At 36.6% G+C, this 15,058-nt stretch overlaps 1 protein-coding gene across 5 annotated transcripts in view; it reads right to left on the reverse strand.

The window, feature by feature from the left end:
• Window positions 1-1,226: 1,226 nt before the first annotated feature.
• The window catches only part of USP47 (ubiquitin specific peptidase 47), a 54,016-nt gene continuing 40,184 nt past the window's right edge, over window positions 1,227-15,058 (reverse strand). For all 5 annotated transcript variants that reach the window (XM_085224072.1, XM_085224071.1, XM_085224074.1 and 2 more), the window contains 11 exons: window positions 14,720-14,835; window positions 13,542-13,661; window positions 11,482-12,262; window positions 9,315-9,490; window positions 9,058-9,138; window positions 7,831-7,946; window positions 6,711-6,829; window positions 5,148-5,278; window positions 3,467-3,514; window positions 3,251-3,381; window positions 1,227-2,633 (listed from right to left, as the gene is read on the reverse strand). In XM_085224072.1, the coding sequence (XP_085080198.1) occupies window positions 2,459-2,633; window positions 3,251-3,381; window positions 3,467-3,514; window positions 5,148-5,278; window positions 6,711-6,829; window positions 7,831-7,946; window positions 9,058-9,138; window positions 9,315-9,490; window positions 11,482-12,262; window positions 13,542-13,661; window positions 14,720-14,835 (1,994 nt within the window). In that variant the 3' untranslated portion in view covers window positions 1,227-2,458. The remainder of the gene's footprint in view (window positions 2,634-3,250; window positions 3,382-3,466; window positions 3,515-5,147; window positions 5,279-6,710; window positions 6,830-7,830; window positions 7,947-9,057; window positions 9,139-9,314; window positions 9,491-11,481; window positions 12,263-13,541; window positions 13,662-14,719; window positions 14,836-15,058) is intronic.

Below are 15,058 nucleotides of genomic sequence, written 5' to 3' on the forward strand. Positions count from 1 at the left end.
TCACTAGGAACAAGAAAGATATCTAATCAGAACAGCCTTTTAGTTTATGGACTCTTTTCCACCACCAACTCTCACACCAACTCATATACACACATATGCTCTCTGACATGGTTCACATTTACCTTTCCTCTCTGTCCCAACTAAAATTTGAAATTCCTGTACTTTAGAGACAATTTATCTATACAATGAAATTTCATTGTAATTTTCTTGGTCTAAAATAGCACTTCAAGAAGCAAAGACCATCCATAAATATTACCCTACTTAGGAAGGAAGACATAATTCTCCAAGTTTCCCAATACCCCAGTCCCTAATAATACACATTGCTATTAATCAAATCTCTGTATAACTAATTTAATTAGAAACTCAAGGGTCTTTTGTTTCTTTAAAATGCAGTCAAAATCAAAATCATCAGAACATAAAGCAAATGCTGAAAAGTCTCCCCAAACAATCCAGAATGTATTCCAATATGCTTACACAGAAGGAAGTTCACCACTGAACAGGAAATTATGGAGGACTGAGGGGCATCCTCATCGAGACTTTTATCAAGACTTACAGGTTTACAATAAACTTCAAAGAAATGTATTCAACTGAAGCTTCCCAAATGAGGCTAAGGACTAAGAAAGCAGCTTTTGGAATTCTTTTCCTAGCCATATTTCTCCCTCTTCCAACAACTCACGATATTTGGGCAGCCTATACACATACATAAATGGAAGTATGGAAGTTTAATGAAGCTACTCTACCTACTGCATGGTGTGCACTCTATGCTTCCTCTGCTTCCCACTCATTTACATCAGAGATGAGGTGGTACAGGTCAAACAGAGAGAGAGAATTCCTCCATGCAATCCCTGGTTCTCGAGCTGCTAGATTCCTCAGGCTCTTTATGTTGCTGCGTCTCAGCAATCGGAAAACTGAATGTTCAGTTCTTCAGACTCCTTTTTCCTCTCTGTAGCAAAACTTAGCTGCCAGCCATATTTGGACTCTAACAATTTCACTGGGAAGGAATTCAGTTCTAGAAAGGAAACTTAAAAACGCAGTGTGAAAATAAGCCTGGAGGAACAGCAGACAGGCTACAAAATGCTTCCCATAATATTGGGTATGGAGTGTGTATAAATATATACACATATACAAACAGGCTTCTGATATTGCCTTAGGAAAGCACATTTCCATGAAGTAATTCTGACATTCTTCAAATAAAACCCACAGCATTTAATGAATAAAACACAACAGAATGAACAAATGTTTTATTGGCATGTTCACTGTTGTAAACAGCATCTGGCATGAAAAAGTTTACCAAAATCGTTTGATTGTTATAAATTAGGTGGTTTTCCGAAAACTAAGGAGAACTGTTCTCTATTGATCTTTATGGACCAAAGCAAAAAAATTGCTGTTCCTAGGCTTCGCAAGGAAATCATGTTGACTGCATCAGTCTCTCCACCACAACCTGAACTACCAAGTTTATATGTTGAGATGTTAAAGGTTGCCCCAGTACTTAACTACATATAGCTGTGGAATCAAATCCAGGCAAATGGAATACGAATTTCAATGGGTGGAGAAAACGCAAACTTGTAATAGTCTCAAAAACAAAATGTACAAAAAAGTTGCTAAACAGAATGAAAGCTTAATTAACAAGGGGAAATACAACCCTAAAGTACCCAGCACTGTCAGACAAAATGAATACAAATTTAAATAGGCAACTACAATTTCAAACTCAATGGATGGTGATATGTGAAAAGAAATACCATGGAAAATAGCTGAACTGCAGTTCTGTTAAGTGGACAGGGCAAATTTTATTTACACACTGGATGAAATATAGAGCTGCTCACCAGCTTCTGTAACCTGCTAAAAACCAGTTTACCTTACAACAGCGCTTCTGCAAAAAGAACCAACACCTGCTGGCCGCTTCAGACAAACCTCTAACACCGCCTGTTTCGTGAAAGAATATTCGCAGACCTTACAACTCCATCACTTCCATCACATCTTCAACCCCTTCCTGCTGCTTTTTAGAACCAAGGTGTTAACACATGCTTCAGACTTTCTGATGAGGTAATGCGTGTATCAGTGAAACAAACAAAAAAGGATTCTTTCATGGCCTTTGCACAGCTTTTATTATTAAGCTATGAGTATCCTGTTTGAGGCTAGTTTCACTAGCTACTATGTGCACACTGTCCTCAAAAATTTCCACTCATTTCCCTCCCCACCCATTTTTTAGTTCTAATCTTTTATTTGCACATCCCTTTTAGCTTTACAGTACATTTGACTATAGTGCACAACATGATTCCAAGTCAAACAGCGACCCAACAGGGCACTGCGCTGCTGATTGGTAGCACAGCCCAATCAGTGCTGGTGTCAGCGCTTTACACCTAATGAGCGTCCTGCCGTAATGGCACTACACAGTAGTAGTGAACCTTCTTATTTTAAACAAAAAAAAAATTCCCCAGGGAAAATGCTATAGCAAATATCAGTCTTGAGTCAAATCTTTATTTGGTGCTCCATCCAGATAAATTTTTAGTGCTTTCTCTTTACGAGGAGAGTAGGTTACCCGGTGTCCAGTTTTCTGGAGTCTGCTGCTTTCTTTTTTCATCAGTTCGTTTCTCTGTTCATCTGTTAATTCCATTAATTCTTCGGTTTTATCCCTAAATGAAAACACATGTTAAAAATCTATGTTAAATTAACTACAATAGTCATTAGATTTCTTTATTTCTCCGCCACTGGTGCAGCTTGTAAAAAAAACAAAACAAAAACAGAACTAAACATAATGTTCCACACAAATGCTTTTCTTCTCCTAATGACTAGTGACTAATATTAATCCGAGTCTGCTTTTTATTCAGTATTCTTACAGTAGACCAAACAGAAAACAGCAAGAACCAAGATTATATTCCATCTACCTGATTATACCTACTCTCCGTGAATAATTATGACTGTTCTTTATTTCATCACAACACCAACAGCTAGATGAAATTCAGGTGCACTCAAGAACAGCAATTACTTTTGCATTTAGCAGTGACTTGAGAGAGAGAAGTGAGTAAAAGGGAACAGTGTTTATTTTCTTAAAACAAGCAAACCCAAACAGTTAATTGTCAGGTTTGTATGAAGCTGAGAAGCCTGAATTAGTCCCATGTTTTCAACCCTCTCACACAAGCATTTCTCCTTTAAGAAAACAAGTAGAATGTTTAAGCTTCTGTTGATTACATCACCCTTCAAATCTTAAGCACAGATTTTTTGCATTACTATTCTGTAATAAAGTATGTACCTATAAAATATTACTGCACCGTCGTCACAAATGTACAGAGGCCAGACATTCAATGTAGATACTTTAGGATTCCAGTCCAAGTCTTGATGAATCTCTAGGACAGAAATGTCGCATGGAAACGTTCCTCTACCCTAAGAAGAAGCAATTGCGGATGAAACAGTTACACAATCACATACACCAATAAAATGCAGAGAAAAAAAAAAAGGAAGATCTTACCTTCGCAAACTCAATATTTTCTAAGGGTATTCCGCTTAATTCACTCAGCTGTGAAGTGAAAAAAATGGATTTAAGTACTATTCTACAACATTATGGTACATCTACATAAATCCACAGACCTACCAAATCTAGAAGCTGACTAACATACTCAAGTTGTAAAATATTAGTACAAAATTACAATGACAAAGTACACGCTTTCAGAACTTTAGAAATTACCAATGTGTCATACAGCACACTTCATGTGGCAGTTTCATCACATTCCTGACTTCACAGCAAGGCAATAATAAAATAAAAACAGTTAATAGAATCCATGACATAGTCACCAACTGCCTCGAGTTAAGCCTTAAGGTCCGGCAGTTTCCTTTCTATATCAAATGAAAACTATTATAGTCAAGAAGGAAAGCACATGAGGTTAAGGCATATGCATTTTACAGCTTCATCTACATACACCACACTTCCTACCATAATCATAGAATGATAAGGGTTGGAAGAGACCTCTAGAGATTATGGAGTCCAACCACCCGCTAAAGCAGGTTCCCTACTGCAGGGCACACAGGCAGGTGGCCCAGGCAGGTTCTGAGTATCTTCACAGAAGGAGACTCCACAGCCTCTCTGAGCAGCCTGTTCCAGTGTTCTATGACACTCACAGTAAAGATGATTTTCCTCATGTTCATATGGACCTTCCTGTGTATCAGTTTGTTCCCATTTCCCCTTGTTCTATCACTTGAGTAGCATTGAAAAGAGGCTATCCCCATCCACTTGACTCCCACCCGTTAGGTATTTGCTGAGCAATCTCATGGTGCACACAGACTCAGCGCTGCCTTGCCGTCAACTCAAAGTCAGGCTGCAATCTTATCTCCAGGGCAGCACAGATATTAACTTAGATTCATTTTTAACCCAAGGCTGCTTATTTCCCCAAAATTTGGAGATTTCATTTCTAAGATTCTTGCCTTCATCAACTCTTCTGTCTGGTATGCTGAACTGAACTGATAAGAGCAGACTAACAGCCAGCCTAATTTTCCAACTCTCATTTCCTGAGCAAACTAGATCAAATCAACAAATACTAACAAAAGCCAGCAAAATCCTGAAATATATCAGCCCTACTATCTGCTAGCAGAATTTGGCTAGCAGAAAAGATCTGGATGAACACCTCTGTTACTACAGATGTCAAATTCAAATTTATCATACTTGTGTGACCAAAAAAAATTAGCAGCATTCCTTCAGAGAAGCTTTCAAGTTGCTCCCTACAACTTGCTTCTTAAGAAAGGAAAACAAGAAAAGCTGACTTCCTCTTCAGATAAAAATGAGGATGAAAGCTGAACAATGCTCCTCTTTCCAGCCTATACAAAAAATCCTATTATTAATATTTGAATTAAGACTGGCAGATTTGATAACAGGATTTTTGCTGACATCAACATCCAAGGTGTCCTTCTTCCATCTTAGTATTCCTATATATGAACAACCATTTCTAAGCACGATTTGATAAATCAAATTAATAAAACAGTCCCATTATAAAACACACTCCCTACTCTAGGCTTCTGCTAGTATGGCACATTCACTTGCCTGTTGAAAAGTTCTGGTCTTATAAAGAAAAAAAGTCATGATACCCATGCTTCCGAACAGAAGACATGAATAAGACATTCAGAAACCACGAGAAACCTGCATGGTTTGTAGATTTTACCTTCTCTTTTAATTCCTCAACACCGCTACTTTCTAGCACTACTTCCTGGAAAGAATCTAGCTTCATCTCTGATGGTCTCCATCGTCTTGATAAAACTGCAAGTTGTGACATGGATTTCATCTTTTCTATTCCTTAGAAAGAGAAAGAAATTTATTACATTGACATCATAAAGTAGCTTATTTAAAATTAGGGGTTACCCATAGCAAATGCACACTCAGGTATTGAAGGCTGCATTACACACGCGCACACACACACACACACACACTGCCCATTAAATGTTACATAACTCTGTATGCTGCAGGCAGTCTACTACAGAGGAGGAGAAAACAGGAAAAGCGGGACTAGACTTAATTTCAAACAATCTGTCATAGATAATATCCCTTACAAGCAATGCCATTTACTCCTCTCCAGCTTAGTCACACACAAAATATCCAGCCACCAAAATCAGAGGCTGATCTTCTGACCTTGCATCTGCACGGCCTTCCTCTGCAATCTGGTAATTATTCATGTGCTTCACTTTTGTTCCCAAAGTAGAGTTTTTCACATTTCACTTCTACCTTTCACACACTAACTACACACTTGTTACTGAAGTCTGCTGTACACCTACCACCTTTAAAATACGTATTGCCTCCAAATTCCTTATGCCAGGGCTTTCTCTGGTAGACAGGGTAACACCATGAAAATCACAATCAAATAAGCATAAATAATATGAAAGGGCTGATATCATCACTTCTAAACTGGTTTAAAATTTTGTAATTTAGCCTACAGAATATGCAACTTCAACATTTATGTCTACTATTACATGCTTGTGGTGCATGAAACCACCACTGTTCAAGCTTCTAAACATCTACAAATTTTGTCTATGACTGTGTTTGTGCTACCTTTCAACACTTAAGCTGCTGTCCAAAATGAAGGTACAACCAATGAAATCCTTCTTGGCATGTCTGAAGCAATTATCTAAGCTTCCTTCAGAACCACAGAACAATTTAAATATGCACATAACAAAGAAAGGATATAGATCCACTATTACAAGGAAACTAGCTGTAAAATCCTCTAAGTCACATTATTTACTTAACTAATGTGCTTAGCTGAAAAACAAGATGAAAGAAGTGTTGATAGAACTTTATGCCTTTATGCTCCTCCAACAACAATTCAAGTGTGAGCCGATACATATTTCCAGTCCATCTGGAGGACTGCAGAACCTCCAATGTTCATTTCAATATCTTGCATTTATTTTGACATAATTGCTAAAACTAAAAATACCATGATTCATCAGTTGTCCAAAAGAGCTCATGGTACTAGAGCGACAGTCGTGTTGGACTTCTTAAAGCACATACGCATGTGAAAAAGTTTCTGAACAAATGCAATCTACATTCCTTATCTATACATGATGAGAAATGCCAGAGAAAAAACAGCATGGCCTACCTTTTTCCCTTAAGTTACCCTTGAAAACACACTTCAGTTTTATTAGTCTTACATTGAAAAGAAGGGAATTGCATTTTCTACTGCTCTCTAAATAAAAGCTCTACCATCATCTTCACTTTCTCTCCATATTATTATTACCATCAAGTATTTCTAGGAAAACTTCCCAATTGCTTGAAATATTGATATCTTCTTCATAGATATGATAATCCAGAAACACAGTCCCTGGGTTCTTCCAGGTTTTCTTCCGTAGACGAAACCTGTAAATAAATGACAGAGGAAAGTTTTCAACCAATTAACAGTGTCATGGAGTTAAAAATAGAACATCGCTTTTTTTTTTTTCTTTTGGTGGAACCAAAATGCAACTCATTTATGTGAGGGTAGGTAAGGTTTAGCAGCAATAATTTTAACATTGAGATATTCCTGACAGCATGCTGTCATCAGTCTGGTAGTGCAGCATCAATCAAAGAAAACAAGCCTGCATATGCTTGGTCAGAGCAAGAAATCCATGAAGACTTGGAGGAAGAAAACAATTTCCTATGCAGCATAAGTAGAGTATTACCAGAAGCTTCCAAAGTTATCCCTGCCTTTTTTGTTGTTTTTGTTTGGAGAGATTAGTATGGAAGACTGGTATCTGGTTTACATTCTTGGTTCTACTGCGTCAATACAGACACACAATAAAAGCATGAGCTTTATTCAGATGCAACTAAATACTGGTATGAACAACTGAAATGGAAATAAATACAAGTATAACACTAATAATAATGGTTTCTATACTCAGAAGTCAAATACTGTTATGTGCCCAGGAGGCATTAGACAACATATAGTATTAGACAACACAATACACGTGTGGCTGACAAAAATCCTTTGGCCAAGTCATAGTGAGGTAAGTAGAAATTACCTGGTCCAGATCTACATTTTTACTGCTTTTCTCAACAGGAAACATTTTTACTACTTTATGCTTTTGTATGTGAACAGATTTACTTAATGCTCTTCTTTTTAAATAAAACATTTCATCTAAACCTGTAGTCATTTTGCACACAGACATTTCAGGCAGATACAATTCCCTCTATCATTTTACATGCAAAGAAAGCCAAAAATGATGAAGTTAATGCTTCTCACAATTCACAACTGGATTTAAACACCACGGTAACTTATTTCTGCTCTTTTCCTAATGTTCTTCCTTCCCACAAGAGAAAAGATACACACTTTAAAGTAATATTTAGTCATTTAACTTCAGTCCTGATTGCAAAATCTTCACCTGTCAATTGTTAAGTTCAGGCCACACTGTTCTCGAAGCTGAGGAAGTAGCTCCTCTTTGGACTGTCGGACGGTCATTCCCTTAGCAAAAACTGCATCTAGAAGAAACTTGCATGGCTGTGAACATAGCAAATAGAAAACCATTAAAGAAATTAATGATAATATATAATTATATATATTTATATATTATATAAAATATAAATAATAGAAAAAAGTAATTTGTCTTCCAATCTTGTCTCTGCCCTTGAGACCAGCCCCACTCACCTAGCAAAGTAATCATTTTCTGTAAACAACACTGATTAAAATCAGGATTTTAATTGCACTGCAGTCAACCTTTGTTTGACAAGTCACCCAAAAACTACCGAATGCATGCCACCGCAGAAGCAGCATCTGGTCCCCAGATTACTAATTGCTGCCATTATATTAACATTTCAAACAAGTTGGAAAGTGCTGATGAAAGAGCTTTTAAGATAAACAAGCCACAAGATGATAAATATGCCACTCTCTTACAATGGTCAGATAGGTCAGAACACCATGACTGGAAATTATTCTTGGACTAATCTCACCGTCTGCTTAACTAGTTAGTTCAGTTTCAGTACCGTATGCTTCTCCTTTATTAATATATATACTCTGCAGTTTGGTCCAAACCATAAAATCGGAAATTAAGATGCACATTACATCAATTTTAAAGACTCCTATCTGTATAATGAGATCAACTTTTATCCTTTTCACATCTCAAAAGATGCTACAAGCAAGTGCGCTGATTACTACAAGAAAGGTATTTTTGTTTCTACACTTCTTTAGGACTGCCCTATGCAGAAGGGATAGGCACCTGCTTATAGCCACCACCTGCCTTGCATGATTGCAGCAAGTTCTATTTGTTCCCTATTACTGATAATAGGGACAAGCCAGGACAGTTTCTATTTGTAAAGAATACTATACAACTAAACATATTTAAGGAAAACAAGGAGTGATCTTTCTTTGTTCTCTATTTATACTGCAGAAATAAAGACATCTGAAAGGCTGCAGACCACATTCCAACTGCATATTCTAAGGCACATGAAAAAAATAGCCTGAATTTCCCTTTCTTAATCTAGGGAAAACTACAGAAAAGCTCAGAGAAAAAAGGGTTCTTTTTAGCAAGGTTTCAGAGGAAAATCCATGTGCCATGGCATTTACTATAATTTTCATAAATCACTATTAATCAACCTTGATTATAACACGTTACCTCTGGTTCATTTACCAAAAGCTGATAGACTTTGACTCTGTATTCACCCTTCTTAAGCGCTCTTCCAAGTCTAATAGTTATCTGTAAAGAGAGTGTTTGTTAGAACTGGCATTACAATCAAAATTACATTTTGTAACAATATCAACATTAAAGCAACGATTTAAACCAGCAACTATCAAGAAGTAGCAGGTTATTATCTTAAACTTGGCTATATTGTACCAATGCTTTTTTTTTCCCCAAAATAAGTTCTGAATAACCTTGTTGTCATCAGAAAATGATGAAAGTGTCTCATTGAGCCGAACACTCTCAAACTCTTGATTGCTGGCGTAAACTCTAAAGACTTTAAAGTGAGAGGATGGAACTCCAACAAAAGGCTCCAACTGTTGCTTGAAGGCAGACAGTGTAATTCTTTTATCAACATGCACCATCAACCCTAAACAAAGACGAAGATGAAATTAGCACAGAGCACTCAGATATTAAAGAAATGCAGTCTATCATATTATTTTCATATATAACCCTACTAATTATAAAGGGCATTCCTGTAACTTGTATGAGCTTTGTTGCATTTGAAATGTTTATGGGTTGATACTCCTGAAGTATCAACCTATTTTGCAAACAGCAACATCTTCAGAATGAAAGGGTTGGTTATAACTCTGTTTTGGAATGTCACATGGTATCACAAGGCAAGCTCAAGTCTAGATTAAGGACTTTTCACACTGAATAATTTTGTATTTAAAAAAAGATTCTGGTTGCATACAATTCTAGAACATAAGAAATTTGCCTTTAGAAATCATGTTTCTTAATATATGTAGTTTGGACTTAAACCACAAACTACACTGTCTTGGTTTCAAGATGGTAGAGCTGATTTTTCCTTTAGTGTCTAGTATGCTATGTTTTGGCTTTCGGAGAAAAACAATGCTGATAACACACTGATGGCTTAGTTGTTGCTGAGTGGAGGCTTCAGAAGGCCAAGGACATTGCAGTTTTCAGTTTCTCATACTGTCTTTCCAGCAAGGAAGCTGAGGGGCAGAGATGTTCTATACTGTATGGCATCATGTGAAAATAAATAAATACAATTGAGGGGAATTGGCCAGGACAAGGACAGCTGCTGCCCAGGGACTGGCTGATAATCAGTTGGTAGGTGGTGAGCAATTGCACTATGCATCACCTGTTTGTAAATATCTGTTATATTATTATTACTCTTATTATTGTTTTTAATCTCAACCCACAAGTTATTCTTTGCCATCCTACTGGGAGGGAGCAAACGAGCAAACAGCTGTGTGGTACTGAGCTGCCCACTGGGGTAAACCCCAACGTTAAGTACTTTTTATTCCCAATGAGTCCAACACAGTCATAGTGTACAACATAATTTACTATATGAACATTAGTTAACTGAGTTATAAAAACCTGTCCATGCTCTTGTACTAAGAAAAGTTTTTCGATGCCCACTCGTACAGAGCACTGCAAGAAGTGTCAAAGGTACTCTAAATAACACCTGCATTTAACTAGTCCTACCAAAAAAATGAAAAATTTAAGCAGTTCAAGCAAGAGTAGCAACAAAGAGAAGTCTTTCCATTCCAACCCTTCCATGAGATGTTTTTTTCAAACTCTTGTAACCAGCTTCACTAAAATTTCTCTCAGTGCAACTTTTATTAAAGAAACATTTTCACTTCATTAGTAAGATTGAATCCTTATCTATTATTCTTACATCAGGATTTCTGGATTCAATGTTAAACTTTTGCCTTTCAAAGGTTTATATCCAGCTGCTAATCTTTCTTCTGTTAATCACAAAACATACAGAGCCACTGAATACTGTTTCTGAATGATTTATGACAATAGAAGACCTCTTATACTGAACATACACCATCATTCTCACATATGCCATATGTATGCTTCATTTACCTGTTGCGTTTCAATCAATATAAAAGCAACAGTCTAGTGAATTAACTGATAAACATAAAGCATACTTGAATTTTCATCAAGTAAAATGATTTGGATTTTTCAGGTTTGTTAACTGAAATGTTAATAGAACTATTGCTCTGCAAATCACAGTAATTAACCACATTCTGAAACAGACAAATCATCCTCAGCACATGAAGTGACTTTCCTTTCAGTAGAAGACAACTCAACTTATTCTTCAGAAAATGCCTTCACCAGAAGGAAAACAGATGCCTCGCAGACAGATGTAACGTTCTTAGGAAGAAAAGACAGTGTTTAAGTACACTGAAAACCTTACTAATGTTGTCTGCTTGTAAGAGAACCTGGCACCACATCTCAACCTTGCAGTTTCATTCATTAGCTTTAATTTGACATAAAAACAAAGTTTTTCAAAACTGTAATTAGACTTAAAGGAGCATACGAATTAAAAAACAAACTAAACTTTACTAGCATTTAAGGCACACGATAATAAACAAAGATACATACATTTCTGCCCTTCTCCTGAACCTTCATCTGCAGTGTAGGGTTCTGACTTGAAGTACACATATTGTGTTTCTTCTCTACTCTTGCCGCTTTCATCATATTCACTGTCTGTTCCAGAATCTTCTTCTGCTGTGTCCCAGGTTTCTTTCTTCCCCTGATTTGCTTTTGATCGCCTACTACTTGTGATACTATGAGAATCAAGTCCATTAGCCAAGGGAATCGGGGCATTGTCCACATTGCATAGAGTATCACTGCTATGACTAGAACTGAGGATATCACTGTCCACCGAACTCGTACTCCTGTCATTATTTACATCTGAATCTGACCGTTCCTCAGACTGGAGATTCTCTGGATCAGAAACCTGAATCTGGTTTTCAAGTTCTCTGTTTTCTACTGATGCTGAAGAGTCTATTTCATTTGAAGGGGATTCGATATTTTCAAAATCGCTGGCTTCTGTGCTTTTGCTGCTGTCTCCATTATCACCTTCCTGTTGCTGCTGCTGCAGGGACAAACTTTTAAGCTTCTCAGTGCTTTCTTCCAGAATTGCCTCAACAGATTTCATGTTGCCTGCAGGTCCTTTTACCCTTTCACAGGCTTCATCCAAGTTGCCCAAATCTCCACTAGCCTTCTGATAAACGGATTGTCTAAACTGAGATCCAGGCGACTTCTCTGGTAACGAGACATACAGTCTGATTGTATTTGCATGACGATCCAGAAGTTTCCATAAGTGAGAATCTGTATATGCCACATGACGATCTAAAGACTCTGAGCTTTCAATAAATACCTAAACATAAAATAATAGTGGTTTTACCATGTAGCATTACATTAAATAATAAAAGCAACAACAGCAAACAGATAGGATTGAGCACACATCAATAAGAAACGCAGTCTTCTAGCAAACATTTTCAAATATATATTAAGACAGAAACTAAGAAGTCATAGCTTAGTAACAGTTTCCCTTTTTTTACTTTCATAATCATGCTCAGATTAGAGTGACCTGTAACCAGGCTGACGAGCTGCACTACGCATTATTTACAACATGAAGCTTTAATCTGTACGATAACACTAGCTGCAGTAGTAGCAAGATCAACAAGTACAGTCTTTATTTTCTAGTACAGCATCACTAATAAGAAATCTTGAAAGGCATACAAGGGTAATCAATAGAGCAATTGAGAATACAAGTGACCAAATTTCTCTTTTTTCCCCCTTTCTCAAAGATCACCATGTGAATGGCTTTAAAGTCACTGAATAACAAGTCAGCGACATTATTTTGCTCCTTCCCTAATCTTTGCTCATCCAGTATACTGTGATCTTGAGCCTAAATTTCAAAGCCAAGTAACACACAATATAGCTGGAAGGTGTGCTACTGTAGCATAGAGAACAACGCTAACGTGTTATTTAACTACAAACATTATTTAAGTTCTTAGTTATTCTTTTTGTGAATGCATGTCCTCAGTAGTACACTAACTTTTGGTTAGTCCTGAAGTGGTCGGGCAGTTGGACTAGATCTTTAAAGGTCCCTTCCAACTATTCTATTCGAGCTATAACTGGAAAAAGTATAAGTCTTTTCAGAAAAAAAATACAGAATTGACTAAGGGAATTCCTGAATTTAAGATCTACCAAAAACTTCTCTTAGCTTTGAAGTTTGCTTTGTAAGAATTTTAACAGTGTTGAGAAGCTGATCATAAGATTTAAAAACTAAGTAGATAGGTTTCAGAGTAATGCTAACCATTCTGTCCTAGGAGATGACTTCTACAAATCCCTGTCATAAAGGTTTTTAACTCAGCACCATGTGAATCTCTGATTCTGATATGAAACAGATTTCTGATTATGAATCTGCTCTACCTTGTTATGTACACTAGGTTTTATAAATAGCCCACAGAATGCGTTGACATCGTAATATCTTCTAGTTACCAAAAAATCCACAAAATTTAATAGAGAACAGTAATATAAATGACTATTATCCTGTATAAATTTTATACAGACTTCCCTCCCACTTGCAATACAGTCTTGTAGATGATGCTATGTAGATACATGGACAGTTTCAAAATCAGGACATCTACCTTATTGCTTCTAAAAAAGCCTTCAGCTTTCAGTGTTTTGCTGGGGACATTCAGAAGACGCAAATCATTGTAGCAACGTTCTAATACTACCCGCATTGTTTCAGATGGCAGATGCGTAGCCTGAAATAAGACAATCACAGTAAGTTAAAGTGCATTATATAATTTCAAATACTGGAACATGAATAATCATTTTAAGATTAATCACAAGGAAATAAGAAGTTTTGTATTGATTCAAGAATTGTAAAGACAGCAGCAGGAAAATCAACCACAAACTGTTCAGTCTTGGTTGCTTTCTTCCATTCTTTGACACATAACATCAGTTTTTTCACAAGATCAAGAGACGAAGATGGCTTGACTTTGCAGAGAACAAACAAATTTAGCAACTAGTAATAAAATCAATGTCAATACCATTCTAAGGGTACAAAACCAGCTGAAAATCAAAAATATTTTAAAGCATCAGGTTTTGTGCACATACCCTTAATTCAAACCTCATTCTACAATGAATATTATGAAGTTACACTGAACTGAATCATACAGAACTAATAGAAATGGCTGTTTTCTTCCTGTTGGAATGTTTCAGTTGTTTGTGGCTGTTTCAGTTAAATGGAAGCACCAATATTCCATGGCCCGAGACAATGTCAATTACAAGTCCATAGTCAATTCTACAGCTTATTAAGTAGCTGCTGGTATGAGAAGGAGGATTTGCAGAGACCATATGGACATCTGTGGCTACTAGTTTTAATTACCAGAGCCAATGGGGGGAAGTTGCATGTTGTATCAGTGATATGGTTAAAGAATTCAACAGTTCTGCTATTGATAGAATAACTTACTGACGTGATTGAATTTATTAGTCCAAAAGAATATCAGCTTGACTCTTCAGCTTCTCCAAATACCAGATTATTTGGTTAGTTTGTAAACAACAGGGCCAGACAGTAGCTAACTTTATGCAAAAGTCAAGGTAGAACTATAGACAGATCAAGTAGACTACTCTTTTTAGCAGCAGTAAGTATATAGACAAGCTCAACTGCAACAACTAACCAAATCTTATAACATGACACACAGTATGAACTGCACTGTAAAAGATGCAAAGTCTCGTTATAATCTAAGTTATTACACATTTTTAGAGAAAGAATAAGTGAAAATTCTGTTATACATATTTGTGAACAAGGGTAAATTACCTTTGAAATTAGCTGTTTGAATTCTGAAACTGTCTGATTCAAATAAGCTCGTACACTTATTGGAGGAACAACAGATTCAGTCTTCAGGTCCACTACGTGAACTTTTACCATGACCTCTGTAGGGATAAGGAGAAGAAAACATAGATATATCAAGAAAATTCAAAAGGCAAAAAAAAGTGTACCACTGTCTGATATACTGGTCAAGGAGTTACATTAAATCCATGCAAACAGCAATGAATTTGAGAAAGTGTACAATTTCAGAATTTCATTTTTAATGCCAGAGACAAAACTGTTCTATATTATCCAAGTCTTATTTTACTACCACTATGCAATACATCT

Source organism: Meleagris gallopavo, chromosome 5 (assembly GCF_905368555.1).
Source record: "Meleagris gallopavo chromosome 5, MGAL_WU_HG_1.1, whole genome shotgun sequence".
NCBI classification, from domain to species: Eukaryota; Metazoa; Chordata; class Aves; order Galliformes; family Phasianidae; genus Meleagris; species Meleagris gallopavo.